The sequence below is a fragment of the Peromyscus californicus genome, unplaced genomic scaffold (genome assembly GCF_007827085.1).
Source record: "Peromyscus californicus insignis strain IS unplaced genomic scaffold, ASM782708v3 Scaffold_13__1_contigs__length_99412109, whole genome shotgun sequence".
In the NCBI taxonomy this organism is placed as follows: Eukaryota; Metazoa; Chordata; class Mammalia; order Rodentia; family Cricetidae; genus Peromyscus; species Peromyscus californicus.
In genome coordinates, this window is record NW_026294424.1 from 12,742,694 (window position 1) to 12,766,787 (window position 24,094).

The 24,094-nt window shown below is 40.2% G+C and overlaps 1 protein-coding gene across 1 annotated transcript in view; it reads left to right on the forward strand.

Annotated features, from left to right (window-relative positions):
* Positions 1–24,094, forward strand: part of Abca13 (ATP binding cassette subfamily A member 13) — a 446,515-nt gene that overhangs the window by 400,148 nt on the left and 22,273 nt on the right. The window contains exon 59 of the mRNA XM_052734499.1: positions 5,788–5,880. Within this exon, the coding sequence (XP_052590459.1) occupies positions 5,788–5,880 (93 nt within the window). The remainder of the gene's footprint in view (positions 1–5,787; positions 5,881–24,094) is intronic.

A 24,094-nucleotide genomic window follows, 5' to 3' on the forward strand; every position in this document is an offset into this window, starting at 1 on the left:
AAGATATACTTTAGCTCCCTACATTGCCTGAAAAGTTCCTCATGTTCCCCTGTTCACCCTTCCTTCTCCCTACCTCTGGGAGTCAGACATTTTACTGCCTGTATAGTTGTGCCATTTCCAGAAGTCACACATCTGGAATCCCTCCCAAGCCTTTCAAGGCTGGCTTCTCTCCCTATTTCCCTCATTTTTTCCTTGTTTGTAAGCCCATTGCCTCTCAACAGCAAGCAATGTTCTATTGTCTGGCTGTGCCGGAGTTTATTTATCTGCTCATGCACTGACAGATGCTTTGATTACTGACAAGTTTGGGTAATTATGAGCAAGGCTGTTATAAACATCCATGTGCAGGTTTTTATGTGGATGTTTTTCAGACCTTCTGAGTAAATGCCAAGGAGCCTGATTGTTCGACTGTGCAATGAACTCATGTTTGACTTGCGAAGAATTCCTTTCTCTTTTGGCAGCAGTACACATTAAACCTAGAGCCTCACACATACTAGGCACATGCTTTACCACTGAGATACATAACCATTCCTCCTTACCCTTCGTTTGGAGGCAAAGTCTCATAGTTGCCCAGGCTGGCCTTCAATTTTCTCTCTAGCTCAGGATGGCCTTAAAGTTGTGTTTTCTCTGTGTTAGCCTCCCAAGTCACTGGGATTATATAGACTTTTACCACAGGCCGCAAGTATCATCTTTCCTTGTTATATTTTTGGGAACTTATATTTACATTTTATTATTTAGGCAGAAGAGGTTATACATACTGAGTCTTGTTAGATCCTGTGTAAAGTCTTTTTTTGGATATATGATTTCAAATGCTTTCTCTTGGTCTGTGTCTGACTTTGGAAATATGAAAATGTAAAGTTTTTATTAAGTTGAACTGCTCTCTGTTTCTATGGTTTGTACTTAGAAATCATAGCTAAGAACTTCTTGTCCATGACTCATGAGAATGTTTGTTCTAAGACAGGTTAAGACTGTTAGCTCTTCATAATCTTGGCTATACTTAAATGAAAGAGTCTCAACTCACTGTTATGCATAGGGATATACAATTGTTCCAGAACTGTTTTTGTGCGAAAACTGCTCATTACCCACTGCATTATGGAGGGTGTGTCATGGGAAATCGGCTCTCTGTGATGGTCAGTCTCCTTCTTCACTGTTGGGACATGCCCTTGCCCTCAGCACATAGCATTGTTCTGATTACAGGGCTTTTTGTGAGGCTAGACCAACAAGCTGTGGCACTTCTCCATCTTTTTTTCTATTACTGAAGACTTCATTCACTCAGAAATTTGAATCTCCTAGCCTTCTCTGTGATTTACTCCTGATCACGGTTTATTTAGAAATGCTCTTTAATTTTCAATGTTTTTGGAAATTTTCCTAGTTTCTTCCTGTTGCTCTGTTTAAATTTAACTCTGGTAGGCTTGAAGAAAGGTTCTTTTGTGATTTCTATCATTGAAAATTTATTAGAAGACTTTAAATTACCTATAGCAGGGAACAATGAAGAAATTACAATCTACTTTTGCATAAAACCTTTTTGTTGAAGAGTGGACATGTTAGAGGGCATTGCATCTCTGAGCACTGAAAATAAGCTTGCAGTTATAGCCATATTTTAATTTAATATTCCTCCATTTTGTTTCATTTTCTTTGCCAGATACTTATTCCATGATTGGATAATTTCTACTGATCTCCAAGTCCTCTGATTTTTCCCTCTCCCATCTTGAAACTGGGTATAGGTTCCTGTTGAGTTTTTCAGCTCTTCTCCCAACCTGCCCATGCCGGCCTTCAGTGGCCTATTGTTGAAGTTAGGCACGGAGAAAATGGCCCACAGTGGGCCACAGATTACCATATTCTTTTTGTGTCAGTGGCTTTTTGGTATCATCTTCACAGAGTTACATGCCTACTTGCCTTTGGTCCATTCCTGGAGCTCTGAAATGGCTGCCTTCTTAGTTATGTACAACTTTGTAGTTGGCTTTAGAAACAATTATTTGATAATTTTCTCACTCAAATGTAACAAGAAGGAACATACCTGAGTTTTTGTTTTTATTCTGTTTTGCTTCCCAAAGGAAATTTTTTTTCTGAAACAAGTGAATTTGATACTTATTTGACTTTATAATAATGTGTATATATTCTTGCTGTAGATGTCCACATTGCTCTGAAGTTTTAACAATTGCAAACTGATAAACTGACTCTGCTTGCATCTGTTGCTGGCACAGGCATGGCCCTTGATGTCCAACCAACCACAGTCCTTAGATGGGTAAAGTGGTATAATGATGAAAATTCTTTTTATTTCTCATAATATATATATATATATATATATATATATATATATATACACACACACACATAATTATTATAAACTATTCTCTCAAAAAGACCACTTGTCATTGAGGATTCTCTTTTAAATCCTCCTATTCATTTGCTTTCACATCAATATTCTACATTTGCATATATACAGATTGATTTCTCCCTATTCATACGATATAAAGACGTGAATGACTCGGTGTGAATGAAGATGAGGGAGGCCTGGATGATTCTGTGATTTTAATGCAATGTTTTCCTCTATGTATGCCTTCTCACACAGCATTCTCAGAAAATCATGAGGCAGAAAATGGAGAGTGGGAGGACTGATAATCATGCATCCTGGGAAGGACATTCAGCTTTCTCCTACACATCCAATACTGATTCCAAAGTTCCAACACAAGGCTTTAAACCCCAGTCTCACATCACCACATATCTGTACCATGTGAGATAACCATGGGAAGAAAGTTCATGTTTACTTTGTTTTTAAGTAAATGACCCATGGTTGGTCTCACTGATGACAAGTCTCAGGCCTTGTATATTCTTCTTTCTATAAAAGATAATCAAATTAAATTCTCCACCCTGAGCTCTGGACTCAGACTTTGTTGTACCCACATGCTTTGTTTTACATGGTTTACATGTTGAATATGTGGTATAATCCTGCCATATCATTCACTCTGAGGTTGGAATTCACACAATGATGTAATCCTCCATTTGTTTAAGGTAGTTTAAGAAAATAGTGTAGACATGACTTCATGTTCTTCCCAGAACAGTGTCATAGACATAAGACATGTTAAATTTCAGTTGGTTAATGAAACAGAAGCTAGACCTAGTGACACTGACCTATCATCACAGTGACTCTGGAGGCTGAAGGATTGAAATTAATTTGAACTGCCTCTGGGGGCTATATAGTGAGTTCAAAGCCACTTTGGGCAATTTAATGAGACCCTATCTCAGAATAAAAAGTAAAAGCAATTTAATGAGACCCTATCTCAGAATAAAAAGTAAAGAGGGAGCTTGGGTCTTATCTTGTGGTACAGTGCTTGCCTAGAAGGCACAAGGCTCTGGATTTAGTTCCCAGTCCTACAAAAATAAATAAACAAGCAAAGTTGCCAGGCGGCGGTGGTGGCACACGCCTTTAATCCCAGCACTCGGGAGGCAGGGGCAGGCGGATCTCTGTGAGTTCGAGGCTAGCCTGCTCTACAAAGCGAGTTCCAGGAAAGGCACAAAGCTACACAGAGAAACCCTGTCTCAAAAAACAAACAAACAAACAAACAAAAAAAGCAAAGGAATAGTCAGAGAAAGCTATTGCATAGACAACACGAGACTGATGCAGACTGTTCTTACCACACATCCCCTAGACCTCACATTAAGCTGCTATAACAAACAGCTTCATGTTAAGTATCTCAGACAAGAAATTTTTGTTCTCTCACCTATCCATTTGCCTTGCTGACTGTGTTCCCTCAGGCCAACACATGACACATGATTCCGGTCCCTGATGGGCCTCTCTGTCCTCTTAATAAACTTTGTTTTGCTTCACTCTGAGTCACCTGAAATTCCTTCCTCTGAGGTAGTCAAGGGAAGAGTAGACCGTAGTTGAGGTCTCTACAGGGCAGGGACTTCCTAGGCTCCCAGCAGCAGTCCTGGGCTACTGGTATAGTAAGTGGTTATAAAACTCACAGTTTGCATTTCCCAGTTCCTAGAAAAGAAATCATTGCCAAATATAATTGTCAAAATTTATGGCAGTTATACTCCACTGTCTGCATATGAGATGACCCATTTTGAATTTCTGAGAAAATGTCTGTAACCAACTGGGCATTTATTGATTTGACAACTCACTGTTTTCCTTTAAAACAGAATAGTGGGGAAAAGACATTTGCTTTTCAACACAGAACTGGGGATTGAACAACTCATGGTCTGTTTGTTGCTTTGTTTGTATTTTTAAAAATTGTTTAGTAACTATTTAGTTTGCTAAACTAGATTTTTGTTTTTATTAATTCTTTGAGAATTTCAGACAATGGATTTGATTATAGTCATCCCCCAGTGCCTCTCCGACCCCCCCCCCCCCCCCACCTTCCTTATACATGCAACTGTGCCCTTGGTTTTATTTTTAAAATTTTGTTTTTCAAACCATCAAGCACAATTTGTTCTGTTTATATGGTTTTGGGAGTCTGGTCACCCACTGGAGTATATATAGTTGACTTTCTCAGGACCACACCATTAAAGGAAACCTGCCAGTTAGGAGTAGGACTGACTGCATGCCACCTTCCCCTTCCATGCTGGGATTTTGTTTGGCTTGGTCTTTCACAGATTTTCTGCATGCTATCATAATTAATGTGAGTCCGTATGTGCAACTGCCCTCTTGTGTTTGGAAGATGCTGTCTTCTTGTAGCCATCATGACATTTCTCTGATATAAATTTTGTGTGTTTCCTCTTTATAATTCAGCATTGTAACAACCTCGTCTAGTATTGTCTTCCCTCACAACGTTTCCTACAATTTCCTTCCTCTAACTAATTTTAAATTTAAAATTTTCAGCATTTTCATGGAGGTGATTGCATTTTGATTTGCATTATATTCCATCTGTATTATAACTTATGAATCAAAGTTATAATAACTGTGATTTGTAGATCTTTATAATCCTATACTGAATATTAAAATAACATTACAATTTAAATTACAGTTAAAAGTTTATCTCTAGCGTTTTATATCATATTTTACATGGTATTAAAATATAAAACTTTTTTGAAATTGTGGGGTTTTTGCTATAATGAAATGTTATTCTTTTAAATTTTTATACTTTTTTTTTATTAAAATAGAATTACATCCCTTTGCACCTTCCCTTTCCTCCCTGCAGCCCCACCCAGGCAGTCCCTCTCCAAGCCCTCTCATGTCACCTCCTGACTCTCAAATGGACAGCCTCTTTTCTTTGGTTACTATGGATACACTTATACATATTACGGATATGTCCACACAAATATGTAAACCCAACCCAGTGAGACCATTTTGTTGCTTGTGTGTACATGGTTTCCAGGCTGGCCCCTTTATATTGGAAAGCCAATAAGGGGACTCATATTCATTCATTTTCAAATTATAACAGTTTTCTATTTTTGAAATACTCACTCTTTTCCTTGTTTTATTGATTCGAGATTTAATTTTTTGCTTGTCAGTAAAGTTATGCCATTCATTTTGTAAAGAAAGCACATATTTGTTAAGATCCTCTGTACATGTGTTTTTGATGATTGCTAAATGTTTTTCTCTTGTATATTTTATTACTGATCATTCTTCCAAGCACATAGGTATGCTAACAACCTTCATTAAATTGGCTACCTAAATAAAATCTTAGGAGTTTTCAAATCAAGTTATTTCATTTTCATGAGTGTTCTATATTAAGTTATTTAATTTGGACCAATGATATTTTTGTCTCCTTTTTATTTCTGAAGCTTGAACAGGGCTCACACGTTTATGGCATGGCTCATTTCTACTTGTTTATTTCCTCTCAGCATGGAAGAGTGCGAGGCTCTGTGTACCAGGCTAGCCATCATGGTGGACGGCAGCTTCAGGTGTCTTGGCCCCCCTCAGCACATCAAGAACAGGTATTGAGTTTCTTTGTCTGTTTCAGTGTTTCCTGCCAACTCAGCAGCATGATGCCTGTGGTAACAAAGACTCTTTCCAAACTGTTTGCTTCAATTAATTCCTCCCGATATCGAGTAGTGAATGAAGGTTCTGGGAAACTTAGGGCCAGTTAAAATAACTATAATTATCAAATCAAAGACACAGCAGTTCCCACACAGTTTCTTTAAAACATTTTGCCTCCCTCTTCCCGAGAGGCACTGTGCCCTTGTTTGTTTTGACAAAAGGGGCGAGGAGAAGATGATTGCAGGGTCTAGACAAAGTCTAGGGAAAAATGACCACCTTACACAGGGTGCTTCATCTAAAGGTGGTACCACTGTGTGCCTCACCTGCAGTCAAAGTGCATTGGAGTGCCAGCTTTTCCTACAAGATGTATGTTTATAAAGGTGTCTGACAACGTAAGAGGCTAAAAGGGGGTCACTGTGGTTCCTTCTTGTTATGGCTGGTGAAAAACCAAACTTTGTTCTTGAATCTGTTAGGTCTCTCCTCACTTAACCATTGCTCCATGTCTTCCTTGCATCTTCTCCTTGGAAGCTTAATTACTTTCTTATGAGGGTGTGTGAATGCTTTGTATCTTGTTATAACTCGTGTCTTTTGGAATATCTTGAATGATTTTCCTACCTCCTCTGTCTCTCTGTCTCTGTCTCTCTATGTGTGTGTGTGTGTGTGTGTGTGTGTGTGTGTGTGTGTGCAAGGGGGTGTAGGAGTCTATGCAAGCCACAGGGATTTGGATCCTTTGGACTTGGAATTACAGGTTTTGATGAAAAAATGTGGTGCTAGGTTCTAAACTCTGGCATTCTGCTAGAGCAGTAAGCTCCCTTGACTTTTTAGCCATCTCTCCAGCTCCATTGAGTGATCTTCTAATTTCCTTTACATTGTTTAATCATAATTTCTATAGAGAGTAGTATAATCTTTCCCACTTTTTATTGAAAATAGATTATTTTATCATACAATGTATCTTGATTTCCCCTCCCTCTATTCCTCCCAATTCCTCTCCCACCCTACATCTGGATCCACTCCCTTTCTGTCTATAGAATAATGTAGTCTTTTAGGTTCATAAATCTCTTCACTTTCATCGAGTATTTTTAAGGTTAGAATTATAGAACACTCTTGGCAGTTATATGTACCTGCTAGTTACACATACATGTAACATGTAACTACCTTTACTTTATGGAAGCCATATCACTCAGGATGGAAATAGCACCTGAGGGATGGGTGACAAGGTTCTAGTGGCTCCAAGAGAGGCAGTGTCATGCCGGGAGAGTCCCCAGTGCTGTGTCCTGTGCTTCTGGCCCGTTGTTTGCCAGATGAACCTGTTAGAAGCTGCTGTCACTGTGTGCTCTACTTGCCTTTACTAAGTATATTCAGAAGAAAATAACACTTCACACTCTCTAACCTTTATGAATGCTTGTATAAAGCTTTATAGCCCATTCCTTAATGTCAGGTGATTTATATTCAAGTTCAGCTGCCTGCCTTTTGCTTCTTTGCCCAAGTTGGCCATAGAAGTCAACAGGAAGAAACCCACAGAAAGTCATCTGTTAGCTGAAACCATCTGCAGTTTCTACCCATTCCAAATTTTGGTCCTGATAATGAGAGTTGTAGGTTGAGGCTGAATTTTTGGTGGATATAAACTACAGAGTTTATTCAACAAAAACTGGTTTGTGGTATAGACACTGGAATACTAAATACAGTTTTTAAGAATGCAATTTGTGTTCTCCTGTAACAAACAAATGTATAAGAAATAAACACATGCAAATCCTATTGTGCTTAAAAAAATAAGGGATTGTTCCTGGATTTCTGTACCTAGGAGTCAGGAACACCATGTGAAATAAAGGGAAGTAGGTATTAGTAACATTCTGCCAGGAAAAAAGAGCTCACTCTTCTCACCCCTAGCCCACCTCCCTGACTCCGTAGGGGCAGATCCCAGAAACAGAGATATCCCACCCACCCACCCCACCCCACCCCCTCCTCTGTGCCTCACTTCATGGCACTGACTTTCCTGGCCATCCTTTGTTGGTAGTTTGGGTCAACTTCCCATACACAGTGTCCTATCTTGTATGTCTCATCCTGACCATCCCTCTTACCATGTACGGATAACTTCTTCCCCCAGGGTCTAAGCACAGCCCACATATACCCAATAATCAGAGAATGTTACCTAATGATACACATCCATTCTCCTGCTGCTATCTAGACACCAAGTCTCCCCCCATTGCTTGCTTAAACCACCCTTTTCCTTATTACACTGGTTTAAAAGTCCTTCAGGCCAGGAAACAAAACCCTTGAAAAGATAATGTATTACCCAAAGGTCTCAAAATAGGGACCACACAGGCCAGGTGGGAAAACACACATGAGTTTCACTCTACAAACAGTTAATAACATTAGAAAAATGTGCATCAGGGCCTTCATTGTGTTTCTGTTGGAAACAGGTGACATGGTTCAATCAGCCATAGGACTAGGGACATAGATAACTAGGTGTGTAGTGGCCCTAGTTTAAAGGGCAGAAGCATGATAGCTCAGTTATGAAGTGCCCAGTGGGAAGATGATGGGATGGCAGGAACTGCACAAGTTGGTTTCTTTTGGAAAATGAATTTGTACGAGATACTTTGCTGTCTTGAAAGCTGGCCACTCCTGGAGGGAAAGTCTGTCTAGAACCAGTAAGTTCTTCAGTCACCATAGCATTGGAACACACAACATAAACACAATGACTTGCCACAGGATCATTGAAGCTGAGCCTTGGGGACATTGAGGTAGGGTAATTATATCCTACCTGCCCTGTGAGGGTCACAGGGGACAATGTGCAGAGGATGACAGGATGCTTGGGCTTTGCCGAGGTCTTGAATTGTCCCTCCCTTCCTTGGTGGAGTTTACTCTTCCCAACAATAGTGTCTGTCATCTCAGTCCATTCTGAATACCATCCATGTAAAACACTCAGAGGTTATGGATTTGCAGCACCAAGGACCATGATTCTGGACTGTGAGCTACTCAAACAGAACTCTGTGTGATGATGGCCATTGCCTGTGGCAAGTGGCCCAGAAGAAACTACAGTAGGTGACCCCCTAACCGAGGGTGTGTGTGTGGAAAGCAAGCTCTTATTTTCACACTGATGTTGGTTTTTACCCAAGTTATAATTTAGGAAATGTTATCAACATGAGGGCTTTCAGTAAAATTGAGGCTGTTTTGCTTTTGACATTTAATAATTTCCTTAGTGGATGGTCTGGAGGTTGCCCAACAGCCCATGTCCATTTTAGCACTCACAATTTGACAGAAGCAGACCTGCATGTGGTAGGTGACATCACATGGGCTTGTGGTCCATGTACCCTAGAGAGTCTACATACTGTGGCAGTCTGAGCAGGAAGGGACCTTTAAGTTTGAAGAATGTGAATGTCTATTGGACATTGAAGTAAAGAAAATTTTGTTGAAAGGAAGATTAAATATTCTAGATTATATTAGTGTTTTTTTTAAGTGATAGGAGAATCTGAATAGGAGAGCAAGCAGAAAAAAAATTAGATTTCAAAGTTGCCATGAAAGGAATTCCTCAGGCAGAATAAACTTAAGATGGCTGTGCAAAAAATTCCTGAAACAGCTCTGGGCTTGGAGGACTCACTAAGGTTTTTCAAATGGCGTTGTTTTCCTGTTTGTGCTGTTTGTGGGAAGCTGTCTTGTGCATGTAAGATGCTTAACAGGTTCCACAGCCCCCTGGAAGCAGACCTCCCCAACTGTAACAAAGAAAAACATTGACAGATGTCTCCTGAGGGGCTGCTATGAGTTGACCTTGTCTGTGTCAGCTTGTACATTAGTCCAGGTTCTCATAAAACATACAGATTTAGATGCATCAAATTGGGAGGATAAGGACTTAGATTTCCAGAAGTGGGTTGGGCAGTGGTTCCTGCTCTTCCTTAGCTTGCTCCTTGGCTGAGAGGAGAATGGATAATGTCAAGGAAAAGGAGCAATTGGATGGGAGTTTTTTTTGTTCAAGCTTATCTTTTTGGCTCTGGATTGACCTTACTTTACAGCGCCTCTAGGGTCCACAGGAGAGATGCACCCCTTTTCTCCTCTCAGCACCAGTGTGGTCCCTGTGTGTGATTTAAGGTCACTGCCTGAAGCCAAAGGGCTGATAGGTTTGGACACTGTCTTGGTCAGGATATCTTGAAGGGTCCTCTCATGCTCTTCCCAATCCATCTTCAGTCTGTTCTGACTCGCACACTCTCATGGACCACCTCCCACCAGGGTCACTCTTCCTGCCTTACTTCTCTGGTCTTGCTGATGCCCATCTCTTTCCCTTGCTGCCTTTGCCTTCTCTTCGTCGTGTCAGCCTCCTTTTCCCCTTTGCTACATGACTACATCTCCCTTCCAAGTTACCTGCTTGACTGGATTTAATTTCCTTGAATCTTCTGTTGAATCTGCACTACAACATGCTACTGACATGTTCCTGGAGACTAATACTAGCTTTGATTTTTATCAGTCCCAGCATTACTTTGTGCTCAGCATCTGTGTTATTTGATGACAGTTACAGCCTGTGCTAGCAGCTTTGGTTTGGGAATGTACAGGAGAGCTGTACCAAGAGGAATGTACATGATCCAAAAATGTGTTAAGTTTTGGTTCATTAGCAAGCTTATATAGTCATGGAAATCACCTATCCTTTTTCATTTACTAAATATTGCTGTGGTACTTGATTCTCAATCTCTAAGCATTCGTGTTCTACTTTTCTAACTATCTTCTGGGATACTTGTAGGAAGATAAAAAAAAATGACTTGGCCGGGCGGTGGTGGCGCACGCCTTTAATCCCAGCACTCGGGAGGCAGAGCCAGGCGGATCTCTGTGAGTTCGAGGCCAGCCTGGGCTACCAAGTGAGTCCCAGGAAAGGCGCAAAGCTACACAGAGAAACCCTGTCTCGAAAAACCAAAAAAAAAAAAAAAAAAAAAAAAAATGACTTGAACCTGAGAGTTGGAAAACCAAGGTGCCTTAAATATGTTGTTTGCATTTAAGAGCTGAGATTCAATCAAGTTCAAAAATCATATGGTAAAGCTGTGTGCTGATTCGAATGAGGATTGTCCCCCATAGCCTCCTATATTTAAATACTTGATCTCCTGTTGATGGTGCTATATAGGGAGGTTATGGAAACTTTTGGTAATGGAAACTTGCTGGAAAGTATGTAGCAGGGCAAGCAGTGGCACTTTGAGGGCTTATAGCCTTACCCCATTTCAAATACCGTCTCTCTTTCTACTTGCTTTATGCGGTTGACATGCGATCGCTCAACTATCTTTTGCTGCTGTGCCTCCCTGCCAGGATGGATGCTTATCCCTCTGGAACCATACACCAAAAAAAATCTTCCTCCTATTAAGTTGCTTTTGGCTGCACCAACAGAACAGTAACTAATACACTCCGTTATTTCAATAAAAGGAGCCAACAATAGAATTCTGCTGATGGGAGGCAATTTAATTAATTTATTGAGTCTTCCTGGTTTTGTTTGGCACCAACTGCTCCCAATCCTGAGGGTGGTGGCAATGGGAAGATCCTTCAAACAGGTAATGACTTCCAGAGATATGAACAGGGCTCACAGTGTAGTTTGAGGGGTGAGTGCTCAGAGGGGAAGCTACATGCCTTTCTCCCCTACATCCCTTGATCTTCCTGTTACTCCTTTCTCCCCATCCCCTATAATCTTTGGTCAAGAAGATTATATACAGTCCTCCATACAAGGTCCAGCCTGTAGGAGTATGGCCATACTTGTGGGGTCTTCCCAGAGACCTCCCCAGATGTGTTCTTTACCTTCCTCTTCTTGGCCATTGTTAAAACACTCTTCCCACCAGAATTTGGCTGTTTTTGGAGAATATCCCCTTCCCTGATCTATCTTCTCCTTCCCAGAAGACTGGCTTCCTCTTAGCCCCTGCTACAAGGTTGTCCAAATGTAATGGGAGGATCTTCCTCAGATTCAGGAGACTCTGGAAGACATCCCTTTCTCTTCCCTTTGGCTCACTGACAAAGGAAAAATTCATCTTGTGAAAGCTGAAAGAACAACACTCAGCTCTGATGTGGTCCCTTTTCTTGCATCACTCTTACTTTTTTTCATTCTTTCTTCCCTAGTTTATGCAATCTCTCCTTTCTCCTGGTGCTCAATCTTTATGGCTTATCTGGTTGATGTTCATTACCATCTATTATAGTACAAAGTACTATACAAAGTACAGTATGCTTGCCAGTATAGTATTAGTAATGGACTCTTAACAGTGTTTGCTTTGCCATGTGCCAGATTTAGTGTTTTAATATGTTGTCTCTGTTAGAGTTTTTATTGCTGTGAAAAGACACCATGACCACGGCAACTCTTATAAAGAAAATATTTAATTGGATTGACTCTCTTACAGTTTCAGGGATTCAGTCCATTATCATCATGGTGGGGAGTATGGCAACATACAGGCAAATGTGGTGCTGGAGGAATAGCTAGAGTCCTGTATCTGGCAGGCAACAGGAAGTCGACTGAGACACTGGACAGTGTCCTGAGCATAGGAAACCTCAAAATCCATCCCCCAGTGACATACTTCCTCCAACAAGGCCATACCCACTCCAACAAAGCCACGTGTTCTATTAATGCCACTCCCTATGAGATTATGGGGGCCCATTAGATTCAAACTACTGCATATGTAGGAAAGAATTTATTCCTCACTCTCATCCTTAAGTATTTATTGTGACTCCCATTTTGTAGGTACAGAAGGGGAATGAGTCACAGAAGGGTTGGGCCATTTTCTCAGGGCCACCAGCTAATAAGTAGAAGAGCTGGAATTATAACTGCTGCGCTTGGTCTCCATTTGAGTTTTTTGATGTGTAGCCTATTTTGATCCTTATTTAGGTGTGTCTCATGCCTGTTGGGAGATAAGATGCAGCTACTCTAGAGCTTACAGCTTATTCAGTGTCTCCCTGACTGCTGGGGTACACCCCAGAGCCATACAGATATGGACTCATGCCTGCTCTTGCTGCTGAGTCTTCAGTTACATGTACACCAGCATCTCTTCCTTGTTGATCTGCATATTGATAAGATTTCTACATCTTTATTATTTTTACCAAGACTTCATCCTTCCACTCATTTCTTATTTCTTGAAGAGAGAGAGGTCACTTATAAGCTATTCCTTTGAAATAATTTCCAAAAGTATTACAGACATTCATCATCCTTTCTTCATTCCCCATCTTTGAAAAATAATTTTTTCTTTATATTCTGCATCCTTCTTTCACATTTAAAAGTGTGTATGTTTATTATTTTTTAATTATGTGTTTGTTTTTGTATCTGTTTATGGGTTTTTACATGTGAGTGCAAGTGTCTGCAGAGGCTAGAAGCTTCGGATTCTCTGAGAACTGGAGTTAGATAGTGGTGATGTGAGCTGCCTGACGTGGGTGCTGTGAACTGTATTTGGGTCTTCTAGAGGAGCGGTACCCACTCTGAACCTCTGAACCATTTCTCAAGCTCCCATCTTTTATCTTCGTGATAATTACACAGCCTCTTTCCCCTTTGGGACCTCCCTCAAGCAGTTTCCTCCTTTCCATTATGTGTTTGAATGTTCATTTTGTTGTCAGTTGTGAGCCATATTTTTTTTTTCAAGTAAAAGAGCATCACACACTCTTATGGTGATATGGGCAGGTTCATTGACTTGGCCATATTACTTTTGTACATGATGAAAATCCAATAGCTGGATATTGGCAATGGTTCACTGGCTCTTGTCTCTCTAGTTAGGTTGGATTCTAAACAGCTGTTGTTGCTCAGCTTATCATATCTACATGTAGGCAGCAGATAATAGAGAAGGAGAAAAGCCTTAGGAAAGCCTGCAAACAGTATGCCCACTCTTACATTCCCCCCACTTTAAATCCCATTTAGCAACTTGGGCTTGGCTTCTCTTAATTTTTTGGTGATCATGAAGTCTCCCCCCCCCCCCCCCAACCCCCCAAGACAGGCTTTCTCTGTAGCTTTGGAGCCTGTCCTAGAACTGGCTCTGTAGACCAGGTTGGACTGGAGCTCACAGACTTCCACCTGTCTGTGCCTCCTGAGTGCTGGAATTAAAGTCATGCACCACCACCACCCAGCTGATCATGAAGACTTAAGAAATACAGATTTGAAGATGTATACATTGCACTTAAGATAAAATTGGATTTCCGTTACTGAGAAAGATGCAAAAACTAAAAATAAAAACTAAACAGATGTTTGATGGGCTCCCAGCAATATGGGCCATTTTCCCAACTTCCTCAGTTAAAAATGGGTTGAGCAGTCTTAAGTTCTAGGAACCCTAGAGCTTCCATTTATGATTAGTCTCATGATTCTGAATAGCCCTGTATATTATGGAGACAACTTAATGAGTGAGCTCCTCAGAGTCTGTGTGTCTCTCTCTGTCTCTGTTTCTGTCTCTGTCTCTCTCTCTCTGTCTCTCTCTCTCTCTCTCTCTCTCTCTCTCTCTCTCTCTCTGTGTGTGTGTGTGTGTGTGTGTGTGTGTGTGTGTGTGTGTGTGTATGCATGCATGCACGTGTGCATGCCAACCTCTTTGGGTACTGACGTTTTTGTCTCACTAAGGCAGTTAGGAATTCATTCTCCAATCTTCTTTGTGTTATACCCTGACAAGTCCCAACAGTCCTAATAGCTGCCTTCACTGGGTACATTCATAAAGCACCTTTAGGGAGTCAGCAACAGCTGCAGGCTGCACCTGCTTCCTTTTCTGGCCTTGGAACCAACTTAAGAAGACTTAAGACTGACTGTCATAAACAGTCCCCCCAGGAATGGAAAAGCAGCATGCTCTGACTGTGGAGTTTATAACCTGAAGTAGACTTGGCTGACTCCTGACCTGTGGAAGAAGGAAATAATGGTTGTTTAGTTATATGTTGTAACAAAGGTTTTAAAATGTAAAGAAAATCCTTATGAATATGATAGTTTTCATTGTCCTGAGCCGACAAACGTAAAGCTTTGCGAACTGATACCACTGTAAGTATGTTAGCTATTTAACATGAAATATAGTCTTCTGCAAGGAGGTTGGTGGATTTTCTTTTCAAAGCTAAAAAGATGATACTGCTCTTTGAGCTCACAAGCTCTGACTGTCAGGGAAGCTGCAAATTAATACATCACCTTATGTGACACCATATGCTCCATTGTGGTGACTTTGATTTAATGCTTCTATAAAACCTTACTATAAACATAAAAGCTCCGATTAAGACTCCATCACCAAATAATAAACTGTCTCATTTAAAAGTGAAACAGATCATTCGGTATGCTTATGTCAATTTCACAGATGGGGCTGAAGTTGCTACATGTGCACATGCAATGGGTTGTGCTGCAATGCAGAGCTATGCACGCATGCATTCTGGAATGCCACTTGCAAGTGTTTTCTTTGGTTTAAAGCATCATTGAATTCAGTTGCTACAATGAATCTACAATTAGTTCTCTTTACTAGAAACAGTTTTATTAAAGAAGAGGCACATGGCTTTGTGTCCTCACTATGTTTTCAAAGCAGCTGACTCATGCTTTATCTCATTTGTTTTACAACATCAGGTTGCATGAACAAAATTAAGTTGCTCTAACCTAATCACTCGGGAAGAGATTCACATCCTCATGCCTTTCTCATGCTGGATATTCTGATGGGATTCAGATTATGAGCAATGTCTCCTAGAGCTGTCATTTTACCAAAGGGGAATACTCTGCTTTTATTTCTCAATGTTTTTCATTAAAAAATAAGGAGACTGCTTTTCAGCCACAACAAGGATGGGAAATGAAATGATGGAGGCCAGTGACAGCTTAGATGTATGGAAAATTTGGCTGGTGATTCAGCCTCACTGTGGTTCCTGTCAATTAACAGGCATTTGTTAGTCTCCTTTATCAGGGATGATGACATGATGTCTGCTTAAAACCAGAGACTGTAGTGTGCCATCAGAAATAGGACTGAGTACATGCTAACCTGCAACATGGCTTTAAGAGATTGACGAGCATTATACTGTGAGATGCACCTCACTTGAAGTCGGGAAATACCATTGCACATTTGTGCAGTTTGCTGGAGACTGAGTGGTAAATGAGGCATGAGCTCTATTGTATACAGAGTGAACAGAGCAATGAGAACTAGAAAGCTTCCATGCATGTGAGTTAAGGGTGAAGAAAGACAAGGATGCACACAAACTGCCTTATGGGAGGGCTAGTAAGAATGACTTTTGGGCAAGGAGGCATCCAGACTACATGTGCATCAGAGAGGGATGAAGAAAATACAGCTTGAGTCCTGTTCTTAACAGCTAGGCTTATAAATGGGGGTAGAAGCCGATTAGTGTGGCACTCACTCCGGGATAATGTTTAGATCAATTCTCCAAATGGGAGGCTATAATTCTAGGGTTAAAATGGGGGAAACAAATGGAGGCAATGAGAAAAGGCTGGCCAAGAGAAAATAGCTGTCACAGCTATTTCTGTTCTCTAGCTGAACACTAAATCCAACGGACTAAAGTCACTGCTGTCAAAGCATGGACTGGACAGTGCTCAGTGGGAGGTGTGGAAGACATGTCGGCATTACAGCAGACTGATGGGGAGGAAGGAAAGGTGGTGCGTTGAAACTTGAGAGATGGGAAGATACTGTTGTCCCTGGAGAAATGGACATGTGAAGAGAGGGGAGTCTGGGTACTGGACATGCTCATTGGTAGGCCTTGGTGGGTTACTGGTATGATTCATAATGAAGAAGGACTATTGGGATTCCTTTACGGATGCTTTCTCTTACAGCAGGAGAGGAAACAATGCAGGCTGGGTGCTTAGGGTCTCTTCTTACCTCATCAGAGCTCTGAGCCAGGGTTTACATACTCTGCAGATGAATGAGGTCAGAGTCACACTCCTACAGTGCCAGAGGTTAGTTGCTAAATGTTTTGTGTGCGTTAGCACAATTAATCCTTATGGTATGGGCAATTATTGTTATGGAAAATGAGGCCCAAAGTGCAAAGCAGTCTGCTCAAAACACGGTTGCTATTAAAAGAAGCAGTTTTGAATCTCAGGCTCTTGACTGTGAATTTCTGTCCATGTCACTTTCATAATCTTAAGTGGCTTTAAGTGACGTATAGTGTGTGTGTGTGTGTGTGTGTGTGTGTGTGTGTGTGTGTGTATGTGCAAGTATAAGAAATATATGAAGCAGAATCTTGCTTCAAACAATGCCGTGGGCATAAATGTGATGATTGTCATGAGATTGTCCTGTGATATTTCCTTTCTGTTGCATTTCCTAAGAAAATGGCTTATTTGCTTTTGAACACAGGAGTAACTCCTTTTGGGCAATAGCATGGTATAGTGAAATAAAATGTCACAGTAAAATCTTTTAATTATTATTTAGTAATTAATTAATTTTGTATCCAAAGTATTTAAATTTGAAAATGTTAACATGCAGGGAAAGTGATTAGTTTTAGCCAATGGGGACGATGATAAACATTTTATATTACTTTGAAAATAAATGAGGGGAAACACACTTGCCATGCTCCAAGCTTTCTACCCTCTACTGTAAAGTTCATTGCCAAGAAAAACATGAGTCTCACCCCTTCAGTACTCTGCTCCCTTTCTCTTCAGGGATGTTTCTAGAACATATTCAACCTATTCATACAGCAGGAAAACCTGTAAGTGAGCAGAGTAGGTACCAGAAAAAGACTACATTTCCCAGGGTGCGCTGCAGCTTCCTATTGCCAAAGGGACATAAGTGGAGAGGTGTAACTTTGTTGAAAGGACTACACATTTTTAGTCTCTTCCTTCCTTTCTTCTGGCTCAGATACAGATATGCTAATTAGATATGAAGCAGCCCCAGACTCCAGACATTAAGCCTGCAAATGTCCCTTATCTGTCACTCATACAAGGATGCAGACAGACTACATATTAAATGGTGTTCATTTGGTTATGTGTTGTTTTCAGCCTGTGTCCATAACATTGTGGGGGCAGACTTTTGTTTCCTTCTCTTCAATGCTTGGGTAGAATATAGTAGGTCACATACACTCCAAGTATTTGTTGAAGATGTAAATGAATGAGTGAATGAATGAATGGTCCCCAGCATGTGGTAAGCCTTTGCTTAATGAGAATTCTTTCCAAGTTGCAGTGACTGGACTCTAAACAAGAAATCGATCAGAGGTGGCCCTGTAAGCAATGGGCAATGTCTAGTGTAGTGGACACTGGGTATTAATAACAATAATCAATCTCTTCAGTAAATGCTTCCACTCAGATCCCTTTTATCTTGACAGGATGGTGCCTGCTTTCTCTCAAAGCAGTGTGTTAGACACTCTTACTTGTGGCTTTTAGAAGCAGGACCCCATCTGTCTGTACTCTGTGTCTCCATTAGTAGGAACTACCAGGTGTGTGATTCAGTCCTAATTGCTGCCACGGCCTTGGCAATATTCTGCTGTCACCTTCTCTGCTGGAACGCCAGATTCAGTGCAAATGTACTCTGGCCTGCCATGAATTAATGTAGAATGTAGACAGCAAAGGGGCTACAAAAAGTTCTACCCTGTAGGATTGTGATTCCTGACTGGGAATAGAGTCAAAGCACAAGAAAATGCAGCTTAGCCCAGAAAATGCATTTCTATTAGGTCAGAGCTAAATAACAGGTTTAATATAAATCAGAATTGGGATTGGAGAGATGTATTGCTCTGGGTCCAACCCACCACCCCACATTTATTTGTATGGACTGCATGAATCCTTAACCTTTCCTTGTTTCATAATTTAAAACCATTTCACTGAATTTGATTTCGAGTTCCATTTTAATAAAGACATAAAGAAAATATGAACAATTAGACCTTGTTACAGAAATGCTGCAGATATCCCAAGGATGGCTAGGTAGGCAGGGTACAGCTGGGATGTGGCTTCACCCACCTGCCTCTCATTATCCTTTTGGAATCAAGGAAGCTTGAGGCTCATAAATGGGCAGCCAACATGTACAAGAGGAGCAGGGCTTTAGTTGCACCACACCTGTTAACTGTCCATTAGGCGAAATGCAGTCATATGGTTAGACCCTAGACAATCAGGGAATCTGCCCACAGTGGAAGAATATCACATAGTTACTTGCAAAGATCATAAATAATGAAAAGAACCAGGGTCCAATTTAAAAATCTACCATTCTTCAAACATTTATAACAATTTCATAAACTTGTGCCTATTCTTCATGGCTTTTTAGCAAATGCTTTTGAGCTATACTTAGCAGCTGTCTTCTTTCTTTAAGAAATTTATTGTTTTAAAATTTTTATTTTGCAATACAATTCAGTTCTACATATCAGCCACGGATTCCCTTGTTCTCCCCCCTCCCGCCCCCCTCACCTTCCCCCCAGCCCTGCCCCATTCCCACCTCCTCCAGGGCAAAGCCTTCCCTGCAGACTGAGATCAACCTGGTAGACTCAGTCCAGGTAGGTCCAGTCCCCTCCTCCCAGGCCAAGCCAAGTGATCCTGCATAGGCCCCAGGTTTCAAACAGCTGACTCATGCAATGAGCACAGGACCCGGTCCCACTGCCTGAAGGCCTCCCAAACAGATCAAGCCAATCAACTGTCTCACCCACTCAGAGGGCCTGATCCAGTTGGTGACCCCTCAGCCATTGGTTCATAGTTCATGTGTTTCCATTCGTTTGGCTATCTGTCCCTGTGCTTTATCCAACCTTGGTCTCAACATTTCTCGCTCATATAAACCCTCCTCATTCTCGCTAATTGGACTCCCAGAGATCCACCCGGGGGCCTAGCCATGGATCTCTGCATCCAGTCCCTCAGTAGTTGGATGAGGTTTCTAGCACAACAATTAGGGTGTTTGGCCATCCCATCACCAGAGTAGGTCAGTTCGGGCTGTATCTCAACCATTGCCAGCAGTCTGTTGTGAGGGTATATTTGTGGATTTCTGTGGGCCTCTCTAGCACTTTGCTTCTTCCTATTCTCATGTGGTCTTCATTTACCATGGTCTCCTATTCCTTGATCTCCCTCTCTGTTGTTGATCCAGCTGGAATCTCCCGCTCCCCCAAGCTCTCTTTCCCTCGACCCTAGCCCTTCACTACCCCCACTTGTTTTTAATTTTATGTGTGAGGGTTTTGCCTGTATGTATGTATGTATGTATGTATGTATGTATGTATGTATGTATGTATAATGTGCATCACAGTGCCTCAGGAGGCCAGAAGATGCCATCAGATACTCTGGAACTGAAGTTATGAATGGTTAAACATCCCCAGGAAGGTACTGAAACTAAAGTTGAGTCTTCTGCAAGAGCAGCCAGTTTTCTTAACCACTGAGTCATCTCTCCAACCTTGAGATTTCTTGAGATATATTTCCCATATCATATAATTCACCAATATAAAATATATAACTCATCAGCTTGTAATAGATTGGCAAATATGTGCACCACACTCCATATGTTAATTGTGAAACATTCTACTGTTTCAAGAAGAAGTCCCACCTCTTCAGCTGTCACCCTCCCATGCACTCACGCCTTCTAGCCTACACCAACACAAATTTACTGACACTGTTCTGTGTGCTCACCCCTTCTAGCCTACACCAACACAAATTTATAGACACCCTCCCGTGCACTTATTCCTTCTAGCCCACACCAACACAAATTTACTTAAAGCCCTATAAATTTGTCTCTTTTTAAAATTTTTGACAGTTTTACACACATATGTGATGTGTCGTGATTTTATTTACCTCCATTACCCTCATGATGCCTCCACTGTCCATGATGGAATGTTGTTGAAGGGCCCAATCCTGTACAGGGATCCATTGCTGCCATGTGCTCCTGATTGCTAGTTTCCTCTCTTGATGGCAGCATGTCATGGCACTCTTCCTTGTCCTCTGACTTGTATTATTTCCACTCCTTTCCTGGGACATTCCTTGGGGTTGATGCTCAACATTCACTTATCCTCCCCACTTTGACCAGATATGAGTCTCTGCCAAAGAGAAGCCTTTCTGCAACAGGTTGAGAGCAGCCCTAGTCTATGCATAGAAACATTTAGAAGGAAGTTTTGCAATGTCTAGTTAGGGGAAAATGGTTGAATGTTTCCTTCCTTAGGACAATGACCTCCCAGGTATAGACTTTTGACCATGCTTATAGTACTATATGTGTATTCCCTCTCCTGGTGCAGGCTTCTAATCCAACCATAAGGAGGTAAATTACCACTAATATAGTCATGCCATTACTGCACCAGTGGATGTATCTTGCTTCTTAAGATGGAACTGCCAGCATGCATAGCCTGCAGCAGCCTGCGGCTGCTAGTGAGATTTTTTTTCTCCCAGAGTGCCTTAGGCCCTTTCAATGGTAGTCAGAAGTGGGTGTTTCCCAACATAATTCTAACTTGATTTCTTTGAAGTGTTTTCATAAATAAAATCTTGCCATTTTGTGGGCAACCAAGAGTGATGACAGTAACTACTATTCTTATGGGACACCCTGGAACCTCTCTGAATAACATAGCTCATGGAAGATATCCTGTCCTTGGCACTGGAGTATTTAAATGAAAAGCCAATAGCTTCTGGGAACAACAATGCTCATCTATGAAAGGTGATACTATCCAAATTTCATACTTTTTATATTTTAAGATTTTCAATTACTTTTATATTATAAAGTATTAGGTTTCTATATGGCTTTTTTTTTGCGGGGGGAGCTCCTTAGGGATGTTTAGCCCTGCCCATCTCCATCTGCATTGTCCCCATCACCCTGTACCAGCCCCACTTAAACTTTTTTATGCCTGGTGTTCCCTCCTCTATTTTCATATCTGCCCCATTTTACTGTCACTCACCATCATTCCCACCTTGACTCCTCCATGATTTTTTGTTTTTACTTCCTGGATTCTATGGGTACACCTTCCAATTTAAATACATAAGTCTATAAATTCAAACCTAAGATTTTCATATTAGAGAGAACAAGAGGCTTTCACTTTCTTGGCCTCTGTTACCTCACTCAATATAATTTCTAGTTCATCTATTTACCTGCACATTTCATAATTTAATGTTGAATAAAATTTCATTGTGTTTATGTGCCACACTTTTATCATTAGTTTATCAATTGGTAGACACATCCCATTTCTAGACATTATGAGTAGAGCAGTTATGAATATGGATGTATGGGCAGGGACTGATATTTCCTTTAAGGTCAGGAACTCAAGGCAGGGACTGAAGCAGATGCAATGCAAGAACACTGCTTACGGACTTGTTCCCCATGGTTGCTCAGCCTACTTCTTAGACTACTTAGGACCAACTGTTCAGGGATAGCACTACCCAAAATGGGCTCACCCTCCTCTGTCAATCATCAGTAAAGAAAATCCCCTACAGGCTTGCTCACAGTCAATCTGGAAGATTTGCAAGTATATTACTGAGAAATTTGTATCCATGTGCATTTGGGAGATTTGTCCAAATTTTTTTTTTTTTTTTTTTTTTTTTTTTTTGTGTGTGTGTGTGTGTGTGTGTTGTTGTTGTTGTTGTTTTTCTGGTTCAGCTCTAAGTGTAATACTGGCTTTGTAAACACGTTTGAAAATAATCTTTTCTTTCTATTTTATAGAAAAGTTTGAGAAGTGTTGGCTATAGTTTTTTCAAATTCTGGTAGAATTCTGCATTGACTCCCTCTGAACCTGGGCTTTTTCTCAGTCACCAGGATTCCTTATTACTGGGACTTCAATCTTGTTGTTTGTGGATTTTTAAAAATTTGTTTTGTATATGACTTTGGTATGTCATATGCTTTTAGAAATTAATTTAGTTTGTATTTTAACATTTGATGGAGTATAGGTTTTGGAATTATAGCCTTATGTTTTTATATATTTCATTATTATAGGTTGTAATTTCTCCATTAATACCTCTGATCATACTGATTTAGAACTTTTTCTTGGTTAATTCTGCTAAGAGTTTGCTAATTATTTTGTTTTTCAAAGAACAAACTTTCACATTTTCTATTTGTTTCATTTCTATTTAGTTGATTTTTATCCCATCTATCTATCTATCTATCTATCTATCTATCTATCTATCTATCTACCAATCCATCTGTCAGTCTGTCCATCTATCTGTCTGTCCGTCCATCTGTCTATCATCATTATTATCTACCTATTTATTCATCTCCTCTTTCTTTGCTAACAGTTTGAGGTTTAGTTTGTTCTTGCTTTTCTAAGACCTTTAGAAGTGTCATTAAAAATGTATTTGAGATCTATCTGACCTTGTAATACAGGCTGTTAGAGTTATAAACACCCTCTCAAGACTGTCTTCACAGTATCCCATAGGTTTTGTTATGTTCTATTCTCATTTCCATTCAGTTCTGGGAACTTTTAAATTTCTTTCTTGATTATTCCAAGGAGTCGTTCAACAGTGTATTGTTTAGTCTCTTTGACTTTGGGTATTTTCTGTGGTTTTCTTACTACTGATTTCTAACATTATTCCTTTATGGGCATAGAATACAGGAAATCATTTTAATTTTCTTATATTCATTAAAACATGATTCCTGTCCTAATTAGAGATGAATTTTGCAGTAAATAAGGCCAATGAGAAGAATTTGTATTCTGCAATGTTTGAGTAGAATACATCTATTGATGTTTAAGTCCATTTGATCTATGGATCAGAATAATGACACCTGCTTGTTTCCCAATTTCATTTGCTTGAAATATCTTTTTCTATTTTTTCACCGTAGTGTAGTGTCTATCTTTGGTGGTGGGATATATTTCTTGGATGCAGCAAAATGAAAGATTCTGTTTTTTATATCCAATCAACTAATCTGTATCCTATTGGGAAAGTTTGATATTCAATTATTATTGTAATATGCATACCAATTCCTGTCATTTTGTTGATTTTATAGTCTTAAAGCATTTCTTATTGTTCATTGCTTAACAAATATCTAGAAATATTTTTCCATAACTTTTTGTGTTTATCATTCACTACAACTTGAAATATATTTTTCACTATCCTCTGTACAGATGACTCAGTGACCATGAATTGCTTTAGCTGGTTTTTTTTTAATGGAAAGATTTCCTTTTTCTTATTATGATAGTGCATCTGGGTAGAGTGGTCTGGCTTAACAGTTGTGGACTTTCAAAAATGAGATTTCAGTCTTCCATACTGTTCTTCTGGCCTTTAGAATTAGAATTTCTATAAAAAAAATCAGCTTTTATATTCTGATTGGCCTGCTTTCATATGTGACTTAGCCCTTCTCTTTTCCTGCTTTTTCTTTAGCTTCTGAGTAGTACTGTTTTGGTTATGGGGAGCTTCTTTTAAGTGTTCTATTT